This window comes from Salvelinus fontinalis, chromosome 21 (assembly GCF_029448725.1).
Source record: "Salvelinus fontinalis isolate EN_2023a chromosome 21, ASM2944872v1, whole genome shotgun sequence".
Classification (NCBI taxonomy): Eukaryota; Metazoa; Chordata; class Actinopteri; order Salmoniformes; family Salmonidae; genus Salvelinus; species Salvelinus fontinalis.
This window is the reverse complement of record NC_074685.1, coordinates 25,219,026-25,243,433: the sequence shown is the minus strand read 5'-3', so window position 1 is coordinate 25,243,433 and position 24,408 is coordinate 25,219,026. Positions and strand designations below refer to the sequence as shown.

Sequence of the window (24,408 nt, the reverse complement as noted above, 5' to 3'; positions counted from 1 at the left end):
TTGATGTCTGCTTGGAGTAGCATGAGACCTTCTCTCTCTGCATCAGAGGCCTTCTTCCACTGCTTTCTCAGCTGCCTTCTCTCTCTGACAAGTATCTCGATCTCTTGCTGCCTCCTAGATTTGGCTGGCGCGGGTGGTGTCTTGCCACTTCTCCTTTCGTTTACTCCAAAGCGCTCTTCTCCGTAGTGGTAGATAATGTCTCCCATCCTTTCAAGCTTTTTCTCTGCTGTTCCTACCTGTTGTTCCAAGATTTTTGTCAGGTCGTTTTTGATTGTTTCCCACTCTCTCTTTTCAACAGCTTTGGGCCACTTCACACTCGGTCTGTGCCCTTTGACCTTTTCCTCTTTTAGAGGTCTCTGTGGTTGAGTGAGTTCATCCACCGGCATTTCTGTGCTTGTGTTATCCTCCTCCGTTACAGGGGTGCTGATGCTCTGCGAACTTTGGTTTGCGTCCCGTCGCTGTGCTTCATTCGACTGATTTGACTGGCTGCTTCGTAAGAAGTACTGGTCAATGCGAAGTCCCTGTCTCTGCTCTCCCAAGCACCTTTTCCTCCCTTGATGGATCCTTAACCCCCTTGCCGATGTTACTCTCTCCCAACCACAGCTGCACACCTGAAGTGTGTGTCCTGCTGCTGTTATGGTTGTCTCATGTGCTGTGGTCCTACTCGTAGTCGTTTCCATTCCTGGGTCCGTAACCGTGTGATCAGTCGTTGAGCCATCTTGCGCCCCAGCTCTCGCAGGCTCTAGGGGTATGTTCCTTTGTTGACTTTCAGTAGCACTTAGCGGGTGTCTCCAACATACTGAAGCAGCGTCGGAGACTGCCAACATGGGTAGCTAGCCCATTACAGCCCCATTGGGGTCTATTCCCTCCGGTCAGCTGTCTCTCCAAGCTGTCACACAGACTTTCCTATGTTGTCAGCTGTCCTTTCACAGCAGTCACTGGACTAGTCCAGATAATCAGAATCATAAAACACGGGACGAGATGTTAAAACTGTCCATTGTGCCAATAGATGGTATGCACTCACATGAGATTTGCCGTGATGTTGACAGAGTGGCATGGGAGGTTTATTTCTTAGACTGGGTTAAGATGTCAATTTTGGGACACATCCTCAGTAGTGTGTCTTCGAATCAGTGGGTGTTTCGGCCTTTAATCACTAAACACCCTCATCAAAGGTGGCCAGCTAAAGGGTGATCAAGCCTTAGCTTGTGTCCCATGCCCAATTAAGATTTCCCACGGGACTATGCAAGGCAGGGGCGTCCTCTTCCCTGAGCCAGAACTCCTGATCTATTGTACTGTCAGGCAGCTGAGAGGGACTTTGGTCTCATAAAGATGATGTCAGAGGTTGTATGACTCAGCTCTGTTCCTGCTCTGTTCATGCATCGTAAGGTAAGACACATATACAGTACACACATAAACACAAAAACTCATCCATAACGTTTATATATTTCAGCAACATCTCATGGTGAGTTTTAGCGTGTGTGTTTTGGTATTGAAATACTTGAGACCCGAGTTGACTTGAAACATGCAACATTGACTAACCAGAAAGTTATGTTTTTGTACAGTAAGCTTTATTTGTCTCATAGAGCACACGCCATTACACAAGCAGTTACAAGCAAAAACTCATATTTTACGTCTATATCTATCTGCTGTAGAAAATGTATGTACATACTGCAGGTATGCCTCTGACATTGAAACATGCAACAGATTTTTTTTACACCGTCCTTCAACTCAGGACTGTCCCTGAAAACACCTAGAGGCTGTTTTATTGGTGGACTCTGTGGGGAGGGGTGTGGCTAATCATGTGCAGTAGCTTCATCAGCAGATCGTGGTCATGGCTACTGCTCTCTGATTGGCTTATGTATTCGGCAGCTTCGTCCTCAAAACAGGATTGGTCAATGCTACAACCCTCTAAAAGAGAAAAGGTACAAATAGACAATCTGTCACACAACTGTAACCTAAAATATCAAACTGAATCCAGGTGAACTCACAAGCAATACATTTCATTAGTACAGTATTACCATTGACTGTGGCCAATGGCTATACGACACTTCATTTCTTCCTGAACTCTTAATAAGTGATCTTGGAACAAATAGCTAGCTAGCTGACAATGAGAATGCATTCAATACCACGAGACCTTGGCACATACTATTAACAATTAAATAGTCTATTGAAATTGCCACAACCAGCTATAAATAGAAAAACAAACCCTACTGCATGCAAGGCTTTTTGCTATTTTGCTAAATCATTCCGTGTGGATAGAAACAGTTTCTATACAGGAACACAGCAGGGTAGTCTTGATCTTACCCACGTCACAACAGATCCCTGGCGCAGCACAACGTCGCTCTTCAGAGCCACACACTCTTCCTCCGGCCTCACAGGGAGAGAGCAGGTAGTTCTCCTCCGCACAACTAGCTGCCTCTGGGGAGCCCACGTAGCAGCCCCTCCCCACAGCAGATACTGGGGCCCAAGCAGCGGCCCCTGTTGCCCGGGCCACAAGACATGCACTGGAAAGATAATAGGAAACAGAAAGTTATAGTTACATTGTTATTATAGATAAAAGTGATATACACTGCTCAAAAAAATAAAGGGAACACTTAAACAACACAATGTAACTCCAAGTCAATCACACTTCTGTGAAATCAAACTGTCCACTTAGGAAGAAACACTGATTAACAATAAATTTCACATGCTGTTTTGCAAAATTAATAGACAACAGGTGGAAAGTATAGGCAATTAGCAAGACACCCCCAATAAAGGAGTGGATCCCGCTACCACCGCCTTTGTGCAAGGAGGAGCAGGAGCCCTGCAAAATGAGCCCTGCAAAATGACCTCCAGCAGGCCAAAAATGTGCATGTGTCTGCTCAAACGGTCAGAAACAGACTCCATGAGGGTGGTATGAGGGCCCAACGTCCACAGGTGGGGGTTGTGCTTACATCCCAACACCGTGCAGGACGTTTGGCATTTGCCAGAGAACACCAAGATTGGCAAATTCGCCACTGGCGCCCTGTGCTCTTCACAGATGAAAGCAGGTTCACACTGAGCACGTGACAGACGTGACAGAGTCTGGAGATGCCGTGGAGAATGTTCTGCTGCCTGCAACATCCTCCAGCATGACCGGTTTGGCGGTGGGTCAGTCATGGTGTGGTGTGGCATTTCTTTGGGGGGCCGCACAGCCCTCCATGTGCTCGCCAGAGGTAGCCTGACTGCCATTAGGTACCGAGATGAGATCCTCAGACTCCTGGTGAGACCATATGCTGATGCGGTTGGCCCTGGGTTCCTCCTAATGCAAGACAATGCTAGACCTCATGTGGCTGGAGTGTGTCAGCAGTTCCTGCAAGAGGAAGGCATTGATGCTATGGACTAGCCCGCCAGTTCCCCAGACCTGAATCCAATTGAGCACATCTGGGACATCATGTCTCGCTCCATCCACCAACGCCACGTTGCACCACAGACTGTCCAGGAGTTGGCGGATGCTTTAGTCCAGGTCTGGGAGGAGATCCCTCAGGAGACCATCCGCCACCTCATCAGGAGCATGCCCAGGCATTGTAGGGAGGTCATACAGGCACGTGGAGGCCACACACTACTGAGCCTAATTTTGACTTGTTTTAAGGACATTACATCAAAGTTGGATCAGCCTGTAGTGTGGTTTTCCACTTTAATTCAAATCAAATTCAAATTGAGATGGACAAGAAAAGGGCATATCAGTCGTGACCATGCATAAGAGGTATGGGTGGTCTGGTTAGTCTTACTTTGCCCTCAAACACTAAAATGAGTTCAGCTTTCCACAGTTCTACGCTACATTCTTAAACATTATTGTATGAACAACAACAGTAGGAGGGAGGGGGGGGGGGGGTGTTAAGGGTAAGACAGGAGCTATGACTTCAGAGTTGCTTGTGTGTGTGTGTGTGTGTGTGTGTGTGTGTGTGTGTGTGTGTGTGTGTGTGTGTGTGTGTGTGTGTGTGTGTGTGTGTGTGTGTGTGTGTGTGTGTGTGTGTGAGGGACATTTTTGAGTGTGTGTGTGTGTGTGTGACACTTAACTCAGCCTGTATAGGCTATGTAACAACTAATAGGAGAAAAGGAGAACTTTAGATAAATAAAGAAATGACTCAAAAGATGATTAAAAGGTTTATTGTCCTCAGAGGGTGTCACGTTCTGACCTTTATTTTCCTTTGTTTTGTCTTTAGTTAGTTGGTCAAGGTGTGAGTTGGGGTGGGCAGTCTATGTTATGTGTTTCTATGTTTAGGTTTGTCAATTGGCCTGATATGGTTCTCAATCAGAGACAGGTGTTTTGCATTGTCTCTGATTGGGAACCATATTTAGGTTGCCTGTTTTCACTGTTGGTTTGTGGGTGTTTGTTTCCTGTGTCTGTGTTCGTGCCACACGGGACTGTTTCGGTTAGGTTACTTTGTTATTTTGTATATTTTGTCGTGTTCAGTTAATTATATTAAAACATGGACACTTACCACTCTGCGTCTTGGTCCGATCCCTGCTATACCTCTTCAGACGAAGAGGAGGAAATCAGCCGTTACAGAGGGTCCTGCATTAATAATAAGAGCACATTTGACCTTGACCTCACTATGTCAATCATGTATTTCTCAATATGTTTTATCCTAGACAGATCCTATACATTTAACTCAAGCCATTATCTGAACACTTATTTCCACCCCAAATTAATTTTTCGAATTACACTCATTATTACTCAGTCCACCTAATGGAAAAACGTCAATTGACGTCATAGGCCTACATGATAATGCTGAAAACTAACATTGAGGAAGGCACATTTGGAAAGTCCTAGTGGCTATCTAATAATAATAAAAATAGCTCATATTATATTTGTGCGAAAATATGCGACGGACTAGGAAGAACAATTCATTTATGAATTTGTAAAATGTTACAATGTATCCGTGTATGAAATTGCTTTGATGAAAGGGTAAATCACAGTTGAGATTTGGCGTGTCAAAAATACATTTCATTTCTGACCGGCGACAGAGCCATGCTCCTCCCCCGTTGACTGTCGACTCCACCTGCCCTCTAGTGATGGGCATTCCGTATTTTCGGCTCATTTAGCTCCGTTCACTTAAAAGAGCCGGCTCATTTCTCTCCCAAACGGATCTTAGTGTAAAATGCTTAAAAATCGACCTAGAACCTACAAATATCAAATCTCAAATGTAAAGCCCAAAAGGTAGGCTACCAGTATATCAGATCGTGAAATGCGCGTTCAAATACATTTTTACCTGGCCAAATTATTACATGGTCTCAATGGTTTCGTGGAGGGTATACGCCGCATACCCACGTATTTCTTAATCCCCATTGATACATAACAATTTAGTGTAGTGGATGTATACGCCACTTCTATTAATAAGGCTGATGGAACAGATCAGAATGTTTAGCTTAAAATGTTGATAAACTATTATTTCTTTACATTTTAGTCGCAGCCATGTACAGATGACGGTAGGGCTTTGGGTGAATGTTCCAAAATGCAATTTGCGGGAAGACGCCGTTCTAAAATGTGCACCGCACTTGCGAGCGGTTTCATGAACAGAGATGGAAATATCCGTTAGAAATGTTGAAAGAATGGGGGTTTAAATATGCAACAACTATCATGGGTTGCTAATATGACTAGGATAATACATTTGGCTGCTAGACAATGAAAGAACGTTTAAAGAAAACGCATACGAGTAGGCCTAAGTCTTTATAAAAAATTATTGCCTCCACGTTTCTATGGTGGGGTTTTGGCTATAGGCTACTTCCAAGTAAGGTAAGACATGCCTCATAATATGAAGTAAAACGTCCAGGTTTCAAACAGTTAAGGAATAGAAAAAAATATAGCGATACTAATGATAGGCCTTTCCCCAAAACCATCTCTATTAAATTGTAACGACCCTGGGTCCCACTTCTGACACCAATGTAATAAATCAGGCAGGGAGCAGGTCTCGAACCCTCGACCTTCTAGCCCGAGGTCCGGTGCCCTATCGACTGTGCATGCAAAAGCATGCTCATGCGGCAGAGTCGATTTCCGCTCTTATAAACCCAGGGTCGTTACAAAATGTTAATCACAGTACCTACAAAGTAGCCTATGCCTACCTGTCAGAATGATATCATGACTATTTGTGTCAATCCAGTAGGCATTTATTTAGCAAACTTCAACTCATGTGCTACAGAAACACTGCTAACCAAACAACAGTGCTAGGTGCCTGCACAGTTGAATTAAACTACACTCAAAAAACAAAATTTCTTATATTTTTCCCAGACCTCAAAAGTGGACTTAGAACAGCGATTCCCAACCCTGGTCCTCGAGTACCCCCAACAGTACACTTTTTGTTGGAGCCCTGAACAACCACACCTCATTCAGCTCATTGAGGGCTTGATGATTAGTTGACAAGTTGAAACAGGTGTGCTTGTCCAGGGTTACAATACAAAATGGCACTGTTGGGGGTACTCCAGAACCAGGGTTGGGAAACACTGATTTAGAACATAAAATGGTGTTGTTTTTCTGTAAAAAAAAAAAAAGGTGTGACTTTGAGAGTGAAACCCTGAAAAATGTAGGGAAAATATGAAACCTGTGATAAAAAAAACTACATGTATCTATTTCAATGGTAGGCCTACTATTAGCATAGTTGTACAGTACAGATTGGGTTGGCCTGACTTTGAAAAAACAATATGGGATTTATCGTTTTAGGTCATTCTGAGTGTAGGCTATGTCACTGTTTTTCATATTTTTCAGACGGGGCGCCATTCCTTCGCCGGGCGCTGCGTCTGGAAAAAAAATGAGTATACCTACTTCTCCAGGCACCACTACACCATTGGATGGCCTGTTGTTTTTGGGGCACTCAAAAGATCAGCTTGGATGGGCTCTCCCCACTATTTGTGGTTTCTGCAGTGAGGATTCACCCTCATTAGTTAATAATTTTGTAACTTATCTGCAGAAAACGTTGTTTTGAGCTCATAAAGCAGTAGTAGCAGTATGCAAATTAGGGAGCCAAATTAACGTCTCTTTCACCAATGCGATTCGGCTCCATACGTTCACCAAAAAGATCCGTTCAAAAAGAGCCGTTCGTTCGCGAACGACCCATCACTACTGTGAGTCGGACAAACATGGCGGCGGTTCGGTAGATCAAGACCGGACGACGAGCTTCATTTTATTAATGTCAACAGTCACGGATAAACCAGAGCCCGAGAAGAACCGAATAGAGACTCCGTGTATAGTGGCAAACGGAAAAATTGTATCAGCATATTATTATTTTTCATCCAAGAAACGTCATACAGGTTTGTGTGACAACAGTGAACAGTAGAACGCTTCACTTACAGCGCAATGGATAATTATTTTGCTGTACATCCTGAACCTTGTTTGGGATTTTAGGAGACTTCAGAGAAATGTGTGGGAGGTAAGATGTCAATGGCTTTTGACTACGTGGTTCTATGGTTGTTTTCGTCCCAGTTGGCTTAATTCTATTTCTTTACTATCGTGCGTGTGTGTCACTGTCAGCTGACACGTAGTTCCAGACAGGTCGATACTCGACTCGGGAGATGGGCAGTAAACTAAGGGAGATAAGGAGAAAAGAGAATGAATACACACAGCAGAGGTTATTGTTGGACGACTGATACAGGTGTTGTCAGCCCTAGTTTCTAATTATCAAAAGCCTTATCAATATCAGTCTATTGTCATGGCCATACAGTTCTCAAATATGGTCTCACATTCACATCATTGTTTTGTGTGATGCATAATGCCAAATTGTTATATACCAATATAACAATGCATTTGTTTGCATGATAGTAAACAATAGATGTACAAATAATACTAGTCATTGTTGACTATAACATAGTTATAACATGTGATGTCCTCCATCCAGTACTATTAGTTATTTTCCACTGTAAGCCCCAGGCTGACACTAGACCCCTCCCACATGTGATTCATATATGATTTTGAACATTACTCTTCAACTCCCCATTCAACCTCCCCTCCTCAACCCATATTTCCCCATGGATGGACTCCCTTCATGCGATGAGCTCTAATGTTTTCCCCATAGCTCATACTAGCCCTCTGTGTATTCTTTGTTTTTGTATGCAGTTATATGTCAGTGTACTCAATAAACATAAGTAAGTGTCAAGCAGGTCAGGCTACTAGTAACCATGGACCATCAGAAGACACTATATATACAAAAGTACAGTTGAAGTCAGACGTTTACATACACCTTAGCCAAATACATTTAAACTCAGTTTTTCACAATTCCTGACATTTAATCCTAGTAAAAATTCCATGTCTTAGGTCAGTTAGCATCACCACTTTATTTTAAGAATGTGAAATGTCAGAATAATAGTAGAGAGAATTATTTATTTCAGCTTTTATTTATTTCATCACATTCCCAGTGGGTCAGAAGTTTACATACACTCAATTAGTATTTGGTAGCATTGCCTTTAAATTGTTTAACTTGGGTCAAACGTTTCAGGTAGCCTTCCACAAGCTTCCCACAATAAATTGGGTGAATTTTGGCCCATTCCTCCTGACAGAAGTTGTGTATCTGAGTCAGGTTTGTTGGTCTCCTTGCTCGCACACACTTTTTCAGTTCTGCCCACAAAATGTTGATAGGTTTGAGGTCAGGGCTTTGTGATGGCCACTCCAATACCTTGACTTTGTTATCCTTAAGCCATTTTGCCACAACTTAGGAAGTATGCTTGGGGTCATTGTCCATTTGGAAGACCCATTTGCGACCAAGCTTAAACTTCCTGACTGATGTCTTGAGATGTTGCTTCAATATATACATATAATTTTATTCCTCATGATGCCATCTATTTTGTGAAGTGCACCAGTCCCTCCTGCAGCAAAGCACCCCCACAACATGATGCTTCCACCCCCGTGCTTCAAGGTTGGGATGGTGTTCTTCGGCTTGCAAGCCTCCCCCTTTTTCCTCCAAACATAACGATGGTCATTATGGCCAAACAGTTATATTTTTGTTTCATCAGACCAGAAGACATCTCTCCAAAAAGTGCCATCTTTGTCCCCATGTGCAGTTGCAAACCGTAGTCTGGCTTTTTTATGGCGGTTTTGGAGCAGTGGCTTCTTCCATGCTGAGCAGCCTTTCAGGGTATGTCGATATAGGACTCGTTTTACTGTGGATATAGATACTTTTGTACCTGTTTCCTCCAGCATCTTCACAAGGTGCTTTGCTGTTGTTCTGTGATTGATTTGCACTTTTCGCACCAAAGTACGTTCATCTCTAGGAAACAGAACAGGTATCCTTCCTGAGTGGTATGACGGCTGTGTGGTCCCATGTTGTTTTTTACTTGCGTACTATTGTTTGTACAGATGAACGTGGTACCTTCAGGAGTTTGGAAATTGCTCCCAAGGATGAACCAGACTTGTGGAGGTCTACAATTTTTTTTCTGAGGTCTTGACTGATTTGTTTTGATTTTCCCATGATGTCAAGCAAAGAGGCACTGAGTTTGAAGGTAGGCCCTGAAATACATCCACGGTACACCTCCAATTGACTCAAATGATGTCAATTAGCCTATCAGAAACTTCTAAATCCATGACATAATTTTCTGGAATTTCCAAGCTGTTTAAAGGCACAGTCAACTAGTATGTAAACTTCTGACCCACTGGAATTGTGATACAGTGAATTATAAGTGAAATAATCTGTCTGTAAACAATTGTTTATTGTTTATTGAAAAATTACTTGTGTCATACGCAAAGTAGATGTCCAAACCGACTTGCCAAAACTATAGTTTGTTAACAAGAAATTTGTGGAGCGGTTGAAAAACGAGTTTTAATGACTCCAACCTAAGTGTATGTAAACCTCCGACTTCAACTATAAATACAGTCGTGGCCAAAAGTTTTGAGAATGACACAAATATTAATTTTCACAAAGTTTGCTGACTTCAACTGTATTTAACCAATCACAACTTACCCATTTTAAAGTCATACATTATTTTATCCAGCCTAGTAGTGAAGTTAATCTAGGTCTTATACTATTTTTATCTGAGGTTTCTAGTGAATGTACAAAGGCAGCTTCAGTCTAGAGTGTAAACTTTGCATTATGGACAAATTTTATGCATTGACTCGGTCCGCATTGTTTGCATATCAGTGTTGCTGATGGTTTTAACAAAGAGAAGTGGGTGTTAACCATGACTGATTACATGTGTAAGTCTGTGTGTGTCTGTGTCTTTCTGTGTTGTGTGTGTGTGAGAGAGAGAGAGTGCTCTTGTGTGGATTGCTCCATGCACATGCAGCAAATGCAGACATTCCTGGAGTGAGTGGAATATCACAGGCCCACAGCTGCTGTACAGAGCTAGAGCTGCTCTGTGCTGTCTGTCACTGAAGCTGTCTGACTTCCTAGGCCTTCAATGACTAGACTAGCAACTATGCACTCAGCATAGCACAACTGTTACTGTATACTTAGCTAGTCAAGGTTGAAAATGGCCTTACCCCTGTGAAAAGTTTGAGGTTTCTTACACAACATCAAACGTTCTCTCTCCGGTTATAAATCATAACATGTGATATACAGTACCAGTCAAAAGTTTGGACACACCTACTCACTCAATGTTTTTTCTTTATTTGTACTATTTTCTACATTGTAGAATAATAGTGAAGACATAAAAACTATGAAATAAGTTGGAATCATGTAGTAACCAAAAAAGGGTTAAACAAATCAAAATATATTTTAGATTAATCAAAGTTGCCACCCTTTGCCTTCATGACAGCTTTGCACACTCTTGGCAGTCTCTCTACCAGCTTCACCTGGAAGGCTTTTCCAACAGTCTTGAAAGAGTTCCCACATATTCTGAGCACTTGTTGGGTGCTTTTCCTTCACGCTGCAGTCCAACTCATCCCAATCCATCTCAATTGGGTTGATGTCGGGTGATTGTGGAGGCCAGGTCATCTGATGCAGCACTCCATCACTCTCCTTCTTGGTCAAATAGCCCTTACACAGCCTGGAGGTGTGTTGGGTCATTGTCCTGTTGAAAAACAAATGATAGCGTAAACCAGATGGGATGGCGTATCGCTGCAGAATGCTGTGGTAGCCATGCTGGTTAAGTGTGCCTAAAATATGGACTTGGTCTTTTACCAAATAGGACTATCTTCTGTATACATTGTCACAACACAACTGATTGGCTCAAATGCATTAAGAAGGAAAGAAATTCCACAAATTTACTTTATTTTTATTTATTTTTTAAATAAATTTTATCCCCTTTTCTCCCCAATTTTCGTGGTATCCAATCGCTAGTAATTACTATCTTGTCTCATCGCTACAACTCCCGTACGGGCTCGGGAGAGACGAAGGTCGAAAGCCATGCGTCCTCCGAGGCACAACCCAACCAAGCCGCACTGCTTCTTTAACACAGCGCGCCTCCAACCCGGAAGCCAGCCGCACCAATGTGTCGGAGGAAACACCGTGCACCTGGCCCCCTTGGCTAGCGCGCACTGCGCCCAGCCCGCCACAGGAGTCGCTGGGGCGCGATGAGACAAGGAAATCCCTACCGGCCAAACCCTCCCTAACCCGGACGACGCTAGCCCAATTGTGCGTCGCCCCACGGACCTCCCGGTCGCGGCCGGCTGCGACAGAGCCTGGGGGCGAACCCAGAGACTCTGGTGGCGCAGTTAGCACTGTGATGCAGTGCCCTAGACCACTGCGCCACCCGGGAGGCCCCTCACAAATTTACTTTTAAGAAGGCACACCTGTTAATTGAAATGCATTCCAGGCGACTACCTCATGAAGCTGGTTGAGAGAATGCCAAGAGTGTGCAAAGCTGTCATCAAGGCAAAGGGTGGCTACTTTGAAGAATGTCAAATATAAAATAGATTTTGATTTGTTTAACAGTTTTTTGGTTGCAACATGATTCCATATGTGTTTTTTCATAGTTGTGACGTCTTCACTATTATTCTACAATGTAGAAAATAGTAAAAATAAAGAAAACTCTGGAATGAGAAGGTGTGTCCAAACTTTTGACTGGTACTGTATATATATTACATTTCCTTCAGTGACTCAAGTTTAACACGAGGTCCCAAGCCTCAAGCAAATGAATCCCTTTGTCTCAAGACAGGGGTCAACTAGGTTGACTTTAAAACTTGCTCTACAAGCTCTAACACAACAGCATCCAGATAACCAATGTCTCTTTTCCTCTTTGGTCCTTTCCCCAGGTAATCTCCAGTCACTCAGTTACCACCCCTTTCCCTTTCTCCCCTTCCGTCTCCCCCCCCCCACCCTGCAATTATGGCGTCATCCCCTCCTGCAGCCCCCTTGACAACGTCCCCCTCCACCCTCCGCCCTCCCTCGGCTCTGGACTCTCTCTCCATGTCCTCTCTCCTGTCTGGGGACCTGGAGGACGAGGCGGGAGACAGAGGGGGCGATGAGGGTGGCCTGGGTGACCTGGAGGTGAACCCATACGACGGCTTGCCCTTCTCGTCACGCTACTACTCCCTGCTGGAGGAGAGGATGAAGCTTCCTGTTTGGAGCCTTAAGTACCGCCTGCTGGAACACCTGGAGACAAACAGCATGGTCGTGGTCAGCGCCCCCAGTGGCACGGGAAAGAGCACACAGGTAAGAGGCATGCATAATACGTACAAACATGCACGCACACACAGAGGCATGGGCACACACATGAGCGCTGGTGGTGAAGAGCACTCTCACTCTGTCTCCCTCCATCTCTTTGTCTCCATATTTGTCCCTCACCTTCTCCCTCCAAGGTGCCCCAGTGGTGTGTGGAGTATGCCCAGTTCCATGAGTTCTCCCATGGCTTGGTGTGCTGTTCCCAACCCTATGCTGTGGCTGCAGCGAGTCTGGCCCTCAGAGTGGCTGATGAGATGGACCTGAGTATGGGCCTGGAGGTCGGCTACTGTGTCCCCCACGATGATGGCTGTACCACCGATACGCTACTCAGGTGAGGAGGGAGGTAGACACACAGGTGTGCATGAAGATTGGGCTATGTGTATGTACACAGACATACACATAGGTACAAGCTTGGGTACACACCCATCACACTATATGACGGCACCGTCCTTACTTCCTCCTTATCTTCTTCTAACTCAAATCAAATGTATTTCTAAAGTGCTTTTTACTTCAGAAACCCAGCCTAAAACCCCAAACAGCAAGCAATGCAAATGTAGAAGCATGGTGGTTTGTCTAACTGGTTTGTCCACCCTCTTTTCTGCTCTTCCCGGCCTGGATTAAAATATTGTTGTCCTTGTATTCTTATCTCTTATCTCTCTTTCTCTCTCTGTCTCCCCCTGAGGTGTATACAAGTGCAATACAATCGGATTAAAAGTGCAATATGCAGAAATCGCTCCCCCATTTCCTGGTTGCTAAAATTCTAATAGTTTCCCCTTTTTCAGTTTATGTGACAAAACAAGTGTAGAGACATTGTACCATCTAAACCGCTGTGAAATATATTTTCCATAACCAAAATATTGTATTTTCAGCTGTTAGAAGCTGGTATACAAAACTGAAGCTAAAAGATGCAGAAAACTAAGCTTAAATCTGAAATATGTAACTTTTTGGGCGAACTGACCAAATTCACATAGAAATATTTGCTATAGATCTGTCACTCATTGAAAGCAGGTCTAAGAAGCGGTATATATGTTCTATAGGATCTGTGCTGGAATTGATTAATATCTAATATCTATTTCTATGCTTCCCATTCTAAAGTTTCATTTTTGCGTCTTTTACTTTCGGTTTTGTACACCAGCTTCAACAGCTGAAAATACAATATTTTTGGTTATGGAAAATATATTTCACAGCGGTTTAGATGGTACAATGATTCTCTGCATGTGAGTTTCCCAAACTCGGTCCTGGTGCTCCCCCCTAGGTGCATGTTTTGGTTTTTGGGCAAAAACCAATATGTGCACTCGGGGGGCAGGACCGATTTTGGGAAACCCTGCTCTACACTATACTTGCTTGTTTTGTCACATAAACTGAAATTAAGCGAACTATTGGAATTTTAGCAACCAGGAAATGATGGGGATTTCTGCATAGTGCATCTTTAAGACCGGGAAGCATAGAAATAGCACACACAGAACAGATCTACCGCTTCTGTGTAAGAATGAGAATGTAATGAGAATGGCAGATCTATAACTACATTTTTTTTTAAAGTTACATATTGCAGCTTTAAGGGGTGAGTTTGTTTCTCTCCATGATCTCTCTCAGGTTTGTCAGTGACTCTCTGCTCCTGGGAGAGATGATGTCGGACCCCCTGCTGCGTCAGTACGGGGTGCTGGTGGTGGACGAGGTGCAGGAGCGCACGGTGCCCACCGACGTCCTCCTGGGCCTGCTGCGGGACGTGTGCAACCAGCGCTCCGACAACCTCCGCGTGGTCCTGCTCACCGACCCCTCCCTCGCCCCCAGCCTTGCCACCTTCCTGGGTGAAAGAGTTCCGCTTCTAACACTGGATGAGCCTGTCGGAGGTACACCCGACACAGAGATGTGGAGGAGACCACTGGTTGTCATGGAAACGGTGTACAGGGATCCTGGCGGGAGGGAGTCGGCGGCGGCAGCGTGTCACATGGTGTTGGATCTTCACCGCAGGGGGGAGGAGGGGGATGTAATGGTCTTTCTCCCCAGCGCCCAGGTAGATGCACGCACACACACAACACAGTATACTAAATATATCCAGCTAATCTCATTAACTACTGGGGCTGTTTTTATCAGATCAGTAGACGGTAGATGCCCAGTAGGCCTACTGCTGTTACAGAGAGATGGCTCAGTGGGTTACGTTTGTTCGGGTTAGTTAGGGTAGTTAGGGCTAGTTGGTGTTAGTTAGTGTAGTTGGGGTTAGTCAGGTGCATGCAACAGTAGAGTTGTGGTATTACTCCCCACACGATGTAAGTCGTTTTGGATCAAAGTGACTGCTAAATCAACTTATTTTGTATCCGATTTTTCTTGTCCGTTTCTGATCGACTTTCTTCCATCTGAAAATCCTTATTGAACTGAGTCTTATTTCTTAATGCTTTGTTGTGCGGTGTTTTGTAATATGCCATCCTCTTTCTTGTCTGTTGTTGTCTCTCACGCTGGGGACAGAGAAATGGGGGCACTGTAACCTTAGACTGCTGAATGGCATCAGTGTGTATCCGGTGTCCTGGTTAATGCATCCAGAACACACACACACAGATTGATTGATAAATAGATACATACACTTCACCCAGATATGCACATATTTTAGGATATTAATCAATTCCAGCACAGATCCCTATCATATTCACATCCACCTCTCACATACACACTCCCACTATGTCAACATCACCACACCCTAGCACCTCGCCGCATTCCCGGCTATGGTTTCAAATCCAGAGGCATACCTGGACTTAAGTACGGTAGTTGACGCCATGGCTGCAAAACACAGGGCTAGCTAGCCAGGAGAACTGATCTGTATTAGAAGAGTCACAGTAAACAGAGTACTGTTTGCCAAGTCTCAACTCAGATCAACCTAAACCATGCGTATAGGGAGAGGGAGGGAGCAAGAGAGGGGGTGAAACATGAGAAAGGAGCAGGAGCAGGAGAATGGGAACAGGGGATATATATATCAAATATATTATTTATTCATTTAGATCATTTTTTACTTTTTAAAACAATAAAAACTCATTGGTTTAGATAGCTTAATGTGAGAACGCCATTAAAAAGTATGAAGACTTTGCCAGGGCAAGGGGTGGGGCAGTGGCAAAGATGAGGAGTTGCTTCCACTCTACCGCTTTAATTGCCCTCAGTCTGTACCCTATGGTCAATACCTTTAACTGGTTAGCATAACTACTCCCACACAGCTGCAGAAAGGAGGGAGAAAATGATAGCCTTCAAATAAAATTTTATTGGTCACATGCACATCTTTAGCAGATGTTATTGCGGGTGTAGTGAAATGCTTGTGTTCCTAGCTCCAACAGTGCAGTAATATCTAACAATTCACAACAATACACAAATCTAAAAGTAAAATAATGGAATTAAGAAATATATACAAATTAGGACGAACAATGTCGGAGTGGCATTGACTAAATATAGTAGATTTATATGAGATGAGTAAAGCAGTATGTAAACATGATTAAAGTGACTAGTGTTCCATTATTTAAAGTGGCCAGTGATTCCATGTCTATGTATATAGGGCAGCAGCCTCTAAGGTACAGGGTTGAGTAGCCGGTTGGTACCCGACTAGTGATGGCTTTTTAACAGTCTGATGGCCATGAGATAGAAGCTTTTTTTCAGTCTCTCAGTCCCAGCTTTGATGCACCTGTATTGACCTTGCCTTCTGCGGGGTGAACAGGCTGTGGCTCAGGTGGTTGATGATCTTTTTGGCCTTCCTGTGACATCAGATGCTGTAGGTGACCTGGAGGGCAGACAGTGTGCCCCCGGGGATGCGTTGGGCAGACCGTACCACCCTCTGGAGAGCCCTGCGGTTGCGGGCGGTGCAGTTGCAGTACCAGGAGGTGCTACAGCCCGACAGAATGCTCTCAATTGTGCATCTGTGGGGCCTCCCGGGTGGCGCAGTGGTCTAGGGCACTGCATCGCAGTGCTAACTGCGCCACCAGAGTCTCTGGGTTCGCGCCCAGGCTCTGTCGCAGCCGGCCGCGACCGGGAGGTCCGTGGGGCGACGCACAATTGGCATAGCGTCGTCCGGGGTAGGGAGGGTTTGGCCGGTAGGGATATCCTTGTCTCATCGCGCTCCAGCGACTCCTGTGGCGGGCCGGGCGCAGTGCGCGCCAACCAAGGGGGCCAGGTACACGGTGTTTCCTCCGACACATTGGTGCGGCTGGCTTCCGGGTTGGAGGCGCGCTGTGTTAAGAAGCAGTACGGCTGGTTGGGTTGTACTTCGGAGGACGCATGGCTTTCGACCTTCGTCTCTCCCGAGCCCGTACGGGAGTTGTAGCGATGAGACAAGGTAGTAATTACTAGCGATTGGATACCACGAAAAATTGGGGAGAAAATGGGATCAAATTTTTAAAAAATAAATAAAAAATTGTGCATCTGTAAAAGTTTGTGTGGGTCTTAGGGGCCAAGACAAATTTCTTCAGCCTCCTGAGGTTGAAGAGGCGCTGTTGTGCCTTCCTCACCACAGTGTCTGTGTGGGTGGACTATTTCAGTGATGTGTACACCGAGAGACTTGAAGCTTTCCACATTATCCACTGCGGTCCCGTCAATGTGGATAAGGGCGTGCTCCCTCTGCTGTTTCCTGAATTCCACGATCAGCTCCTTTGTTTTTTTGATGTTTGAGGGGTAGAGTGGAGGTTGGCGGGGTAGAGTGGAGAGCGGAGGGGTAGAGTGGAGAGCGGAAAGAGTGGATGCATTTGGGACACTAAACTCTACATTGCAGTCATGCACTGCATTTAGGGAGCTTAAATAGCATGTCCTCCTTTCATTGAAATGACAGTGTCTCTACTTGTCCACTCATTCACTTGTCTTTAGAATGTCAGGAAATAAATTTCTCAAGAGCGTGTCAAAGTGCCCAGGATAAAACAGTATACAGTGCATTCGGAAAGTATTCAGAACCCTTGACTTTTTCCAAATGTTGTTACGTTACAGCCTTATTCTAAAATGTATTAAAAATGTTTTATCTACACACAATACCCCATAATGACAAAGCAAAAACAGGTTTTTAGAAATTATTGAAAATGTGTAATATATATATATATATAAATATGGAAATATTACATTTACATAAGTATTCAGACCCTTTACTCAGTAATTTGTTGAAACACCTTTTGCATCGATTACCAGCCTCGAGACACTACAAGCTTGGCACACCTGTATTTGGGGAGTTTCTCCCATTCTTCTCTGCAGATCCTGTCAGGTTGGATGGGGAGCGTCGCTGCACAGCTATTTTCAGGTCTCTCCAAAGAAGTTTGATCGGGTTCAAGTCCAGGCTCTGGCTGGGCCACTCAAGGACATTCAGAGACTTGTCCCGAAGCCACTCCTGTGTTGTCTTGGCTGTGTGCTTAGGGTCGTTGTCCTGTTGGAAGGTGAATCTTCACCCCAGTCTGAGGTCTTGAGCACTCTGGAGCAGGTTGTCATCAAGGATCTCTCTGTACTTTGCTCTGTTCATCTTTCCCTCGTCTCCCAGTCCCTGCTGCTGAAAAACATTCCCACAGCATGATGCTGCCACCACCATGCTTCACTCTAGGAATGGTGCAAGGTTTCCTCCAGACGTGGCGCTTGGCATTCAGGCCAAAGAGTTCAATCTTAGTTTCATCAGACCAGAGAATCTTGTTTCTCATGGGCTGAGAGTCCTTTAGGTGCCTTTTGGCAAACTCTAAGCGGGCTGCCATGCCTTTTACTGAGGAGTGTCTTCCGTCTGGCCACTCTACCATGAAGACCTGATTGGAAAGGAAAGGAAAGGGGGATACCTAGTCAGTTGTACAACTGAATGCCTTCAACTGAAATGTGTCTTCCGGATTTAACACAACCCCTCTAAATCAGAGAGGTGCAGGGAGCTGCCTTAATCGACATCCACGTCTTCGGCGCCCGGGGAACAGTGGGTTAACTTCCTTGCTGAGGGGCAGAACGACATATTTTTACCTTGTCAGCTCGAGGTGGAATGCTGCAGAGATGGTTGTCTTTCTGGAAGCTCTGTCAGTGACCATCGGGTTCTTGGTCACCACCCTGATAAAAGCACTTCTCCCCCGATTGCTCAGTTTGGCCAGACGGCCAGCTCTAGGAAGAGTCTTGGTGGTTCCAAACTTCTTCCATTTAAGAAGGATGGACGCCACTGTGTTCTTGGGGACCTTCAATGCTGCAGACATTTTTTGGAACCCTTCCCCAGATCTGTGCCTCGAAACAATCCTGTCTCGGAGCTCTACAGACAATTGGCTTGGTTTTTGCTCATGCAATGTCAACTGTGGGACCTTATATAGACAGGTGTGTGCCTTTCCAAATCATGTCCAATCAATAGAATTTACCACAGGTGGACTCCAATCAAGTTGTAGAAAAATCTCAAGGATGATCAATGGAAACAAGATGCACCTGAGCTCATAGCATTTAAAAAAAATAAGGCTGTAATATAACAAAATGTGGGGAAAGGGAAGGGGTCTGAATACTTTCCGAATGCACTCTATATTATCAACCATTTCTCTCTCTCTGTTTCTCAGGAGATAGATGAGTGTGGCTTTCTGCTGCAGAAGGAGTCTGTGGCCCTGAGTCCTCAGCTGGGGCCCCTCAGAGTTCTACACCTCCATACGGGCCTCGGGGGGGACATCCAGCGCGTCTACGAACCTGAGCCAGAAAGGCCTTCTGGTGACACGGAGGGGTCTGAAGGACTGGAAGGGCCAGGGATAGGGGTGGGGATGGGAGTGAGGCGCAGGGTTATCCTCACAGACACCCTGGGGGAGGCCTCCTTCTCTCAATCTTCAGTGCGCTACGTCATAGACACAGGCATGCAACTCAAGACAGTGAGTATTCATTTATCAGAGGTGGGAGGGAGAAGGAGTGTGTGTGGTACTATCCTACACAGTGGGCTCATCCCTGTTGTCAAATGTGGCAATGCTACAATGCCGCATAACCTCAACAAACTATTGAGGTGTACCGAGTTGCAGTGCCATGCATAACCTCTCACTCTTCTGCCTCTGTGTCATAGGTTTACAACCCTCAAATCAGAGCAGACTCACAGGTCCTGCGTCCAATCAGCCGGCACCAAGCAGACATGCGGACGCAGAGGGTAAACGGTGACCTACCAGGTAGGTTAGGGTCAATCAATCCGTTTTAAAAAATCAACATGGAATGTGGTGTTTTTCTAATTTAAGAGAAGGGACATAGATAGCTGTTACAGGCCAACTATCCTCTCTATGTGTTCTTCTGACCCCTCTCTCCTGTCCCTCCAGGTCTGTGTTTCCGTCTGTACCCCCAGGCTCTTTATGAGGAGGGCATGGCAGAGGCCCGCAGCCCGGGGGTGATGGAAGAGAACCTCAGCCACCTGGTGCTGCTCCTCAAGAGGCTGGACATCGCTGACATGGGCCAGTGCAAGTTCCTGGACAGGCCTGGTAAGGAGGGCCACGCATCATCTAGCTAGTTGAGCCTTACTCTCTCCTTTGAATGAATAAAGTGCCCTTTTTTTCATGGGAGTTTGTGTTTACTAGGTACCTTCTATTTTGTGATATCAGACAAAATATAAATATAATATCTTCCAATATCCCTCAATTTCTTCAATTCATCCCTTTCTATTTTATTCTCTCTTTTATTCCCCTCCCCCCCAGCTCCCGAGGCTCTGATGCAGGCTCTGGAGGACCTGGACTACCTTGCAGCGTTGGATGATGATGGGAACCTGTCTGAAGTGGGCATCATTATGTCAGAGCTGCCTCTGGAGCCTTCGCTGGCTAAGGCCCTCATCGCTGCCTGTGAGTTTGACTGTGTCAATGAGCTGCTCACCATCGCCGCCATGCTCACAGGTACACACGACAGACACACACACACTACACTCACTACACTGACCAATGGGATTATTACTGGCTATAAAATGTGCCTTTACTCATTGCTCCTCTTTTTTACGTGCAATTCAGAATATTGCTTTGTTTCTATAACGTTGACTTTATGTTTTTTAACATTCATTTAAATTCTCCACCTGTGTGTGTTCCCAGCTCCCCCCTGCTTTGTGACCCCCCCACCCCAGAAAGAGGAGGCAGCAGCCACTCACAGACGTCCACTGTTGCACAATGAGGGAGACCACCTCACACTCATCAACATCTACAACGCCTATATACAGCGTGAGTCTATATAATACCACACACACACACACACACACACACACACACACACACACACACACACACACACACACACACACACACACACACACACACACACACACACACACACACAGCTGCAATGTACAGGAGGTTTGGTTTATGCGCACAAACACACACACACACAAACATCAACTTTCAGATATACACATATGGGCACAACATGCATTTTACACAGTTCTCCTCCTGAATATTAATCTGATTGCTCTTTTAGACAATGAGGATGATGCCTGGTGTACTACCAACTTCCTGAACCCCGCTGCATTAAGATTGGCTGGGATGATTAGGGCGGAGCTGCTGGAGGTGATGCAACGAATAGAGTTGCCCGTCTCGCCTCCTGCGTTTGGTTGCCAAGACAACTGCACTAATATCAAGCGTGCGCTCATCTCAGGGTTCTTCCTCAAGGTAAAAATACTCATCAGTTCACTTCTCCATTGAAAATTAGTTTGTTAGTTTATGTTGTGTGTCTGAAATTTGATGGGGAAATATATAGACCCTAACGGTTAGGGCCTAACCTCTCTCTCTCTCTATCCTCCCCCCTATTTGTCTTTACCTTACTGTCTTTCTCAATTTTCATATTTTCTTCTTTCTTTCCATTCTGGTGTCTCTCTGCCTTTTGCCCCCTCCCCCTCGGTCTCTCCTGCTCTTTCTGTATTTGTTTCTTTTTCTCTTCTCCCTTCCCCTGTCTCTCTCTCAGGTGGCTCATGATGTGGACGGTTCAGGTAACTACCTCCTGTTGACTCACCGTCACGTGGCTCACCTCCACCCCTTCTCTTCCTATCTGTGTCGCCGGCCGCGCCCCAACCCCCCCTCCTGGGTGCTCTACCACGAATTTACCATCTCCCACGACAACTGTGTCCGCACCGCCTCCGAGGTGCATCCCCACATGTGAGTAACCCCAACATTTTTTGTGAACTTTTGTTGTAGTTAGTATGTATGTAATGCACACAGTAACCCTGAACTTCTTTATGCCATCCACATAGTGGCGACTTTGCTTCCTTTTGGAATACTAGTCCTTTGATAGACAGTTCAGTAAACTGTACTATCTGTCAGAAGATAGTGGGTGCATTCCAGGTTATCATGCAGCGCAGATGATCAGATCGAACAACAACAAGCGTTACACTTCTACGGAACCATGTTAATATGATATAGAAGTCTTCTGACATGTGCACATGTCATTACATTGAGGTAAACTAGGCATTTAAGTGCATTACTTTTATGTAACCTTGTTTTCTGTGGGAAGGTTGGTGGAGCTGGCCCCTCAGTACTACCTGGGCAACCTGCCGTCCAGCGAGGGACGGGACCAGCTGATGGAGCTGAGACAGAGTCTGCTGCCCCCAGAGGAGGAACAGGAGAGGGGGCCGGAGGGGACCTACGACACATCCCACATTGAGGAACACTTAGACAGGACCGCAGATCCACGTAATCAGGACAGCACTGAGCTGTGTGTCATACAGTGACGGGAACGACCTGGCCGACCAAAAGCAGAACCAAGGGAGGAGAACCTGAGATGGAGGACATTGATGCACTACGCACACTCAAAGTGCTACTGGGAACACACTACAGAACTGTACTGTTGCACGGACAGCTGATGAGGGAGAGAATGTACAGTACACTCTCCGGCCATACACAGCTGTATGGAAGCAGTTGTTTCCATCTGAGTGAATAGGGCTCACTTACAGGTGTTAGTGAAATATTTTTCAAATGAGATTACATGCATTTTTGGCACATGAAAATGTTTGAGACTGAACCTGCAGAGTTCCTATAAAATAAACCGTATACTGGTACCCAAAGTAATATACAGTGTATTTGGAAAGTATTTAGACCCCTTGACTTTTGGCTTGATTTTTGCCAACTATGGGACCTTATATAGACAGGTGTGTGCCTTTCCAAATCATGTCCAATCAATTTAATTTACCACAGGTGGACTCCAATCAAGTTGTAGAAACATCTCAAGGAGTTCAATATCGAGTCCCATAGCAAAGGGTCTGAAAGGTCCCCTGTTTTTATTTTTTATAATGTGCAAATGTTTCTAAAAACCTGTTTTTCACTTTGTCATTATAGGGCATTGTATGTAGATTGATGGCCAAAGAGTTCAATCTTGGTAGAATAAGGCTGTAACGTAACGAAATGTAAAAAAAAAAGGAAGGGGTTTGAATACTTTCCGAATGCACTGTTGAGAATTATATATTGTCAGAAGAGTTGACTATTCTACGAGGGTACCTGATACTTCACTGAAGATATCAGTCAGCTGTCAGGTGGACATGAATCCTTTCAATGATGACAGTTGAGGTATATTATTGATGCTGTCACTTCCAGGGAATATGTGTTTTTTTGTTTGTTGTGGCACCAGCACCTATCTCTTCAGTGGAAACTTTGATCCCTTTGTAGAAGTACCCAATCACAGAAGTTTGATGTGGACTGGACATGTGATTCTCAGGGCTCAGTTGGGTTTATAGAGGGCGATCTACCATTGTACAGAGCTTCCATGTTGAGGGATTTAGAATCCAGTTTTTGCTACCGTTGTTCTTTGTATTCTATTGGGTTTAGTGTTTGTATCTGGACCCCTCTTCCCCCACTCCAATGTGTTTAAATAATCAAATATTTGTGTGTGCAAATCAAGGGTGTCAGGTCAGCCTCCCCTATCTAAAAAAACTTTTTAGTATATGATATTGAACATCAAAATAAAAGGTTAATTTGTTGAATATCGACTTGAAATAGTTAACTACTTAATTTGAAAGGATTCCTCCGGCCTTTGATGTTAGCCGAGACCAACCTGTCAAATATGGAGCGTTTGTGCTTCTCCTATGGTTGAGTGGTAGAGGGAAGACTCCTCAAGCGTAGATGAGACATCTTTTGTCACTATGCAGGGAGCTAGAGATAAGGTTGCAAATTACTCTTTGAATCTTACCTGGCAACTGCCAGCCCAGTCCTTTGTCTCCTTTGGCTGAGCCACTGGCTCATCCTTCACCTCCATCACTTTCCTTTCTCAGCCTTCAAGTCCTGAATGATACAAAAAGGTATATTTTTCACTTGCACTATTTCCCAATTTTTTCATGAAATTGTTTTGAATGATTATCACCAATGTTATATGCTAATAGTTTCCAGTAGAGATCAGCAACGTTGTGTTACATAGGATTGTCAGAGCTACTAGGAGTACTGGGTGGATGGAGTCAAGCGCAGAGAGCAGGTTTAAGGAACGTGGATTTATTTTCCAATGCACAGGGAAAACGATCATGCCCTAAAACATACGGGCGCATGAAATAAGGAGTCCAAAAACACCGGACTAAACTGTTCCGAGAAAATAAAGAAATCCACTTCACAATCCAACACCAACATAACAGAAAACAAGCCCGCACAACAGCCAGCGGGCTACCTACCCGTAAATAGCCTACCCCCCAAACTAAACTCAAAACAGGTGCACCCAATCAGCCCAAACTAACAGAAACAAAAAGAAAAGAATCGATGGCAGCTAGTAGGCCGGTGACGACGACCGCCGAGCGCCGCCCAAACAGGAAGAGGCACCATCCTCGGCGGGATTCGTGACAGTACCCCCCCTCTGACGCGCGGCTCCCGCAGCGCGACGACCCGGAGGACAAGGCGCAGGACAATCCGGGTGGCGACGGTGGAAATCAGCCAAGAGGGAAGGATCTAAAATGTCTCTCCCCGGTACCCAGCACCTCTCCTCCGGACCGTACCCCTCCCAG

General features: G+C 45.1%; 1 protein-coding gene and 1 pseudogene across 1 annotated transcript; one reads left to right on the top strand and one right to left on the bottom strand.

Moving 5' to 3' along the window:
* Window positions 1–1,322: 1,322 nt before the first annotated feature.
* Window positions 1,323–9,909, bottom strand: LOC129818254 (isotocin-neurophysin IT 1-like; annotated as a pseudogene).
* LOC129818481 (ATP-dependent RNA helicase DQX1-like) lies at window positions 6,776–23,406 on the top strand. The gene is made up of 12 exons (XM_055874421.1): window positions 6,776–7,385; window positions 12,137–12,536; window positions 12,683–12,876; window positions 14,139–14,559; window positions 19,055–19,354; window positions 19,540–19,639; window positions 19,784–19,942; window positions 20,156–20,347; window positions 20,537–20,662; window positions 20,916–21,106; window positions 21,399–21,589; window positions 21,945–23,406. The coding sequence occupies exons 2-12, from the start codon at window positions 12,210–12,212 to the stop codon at window positions 22,159–22,161; spliced, it is 2,418 nt and encodes an 805-aa protein (XP_055730396.1). The 5' UTR covers window positions 6,776–7,385; window positions 12,137–12,209; the 3' UTR covers window positions 22,162–23,406.
* The last annotated feature ends 1,002 nt before the right edge of the window (window positions 23,407–24,408 follow it).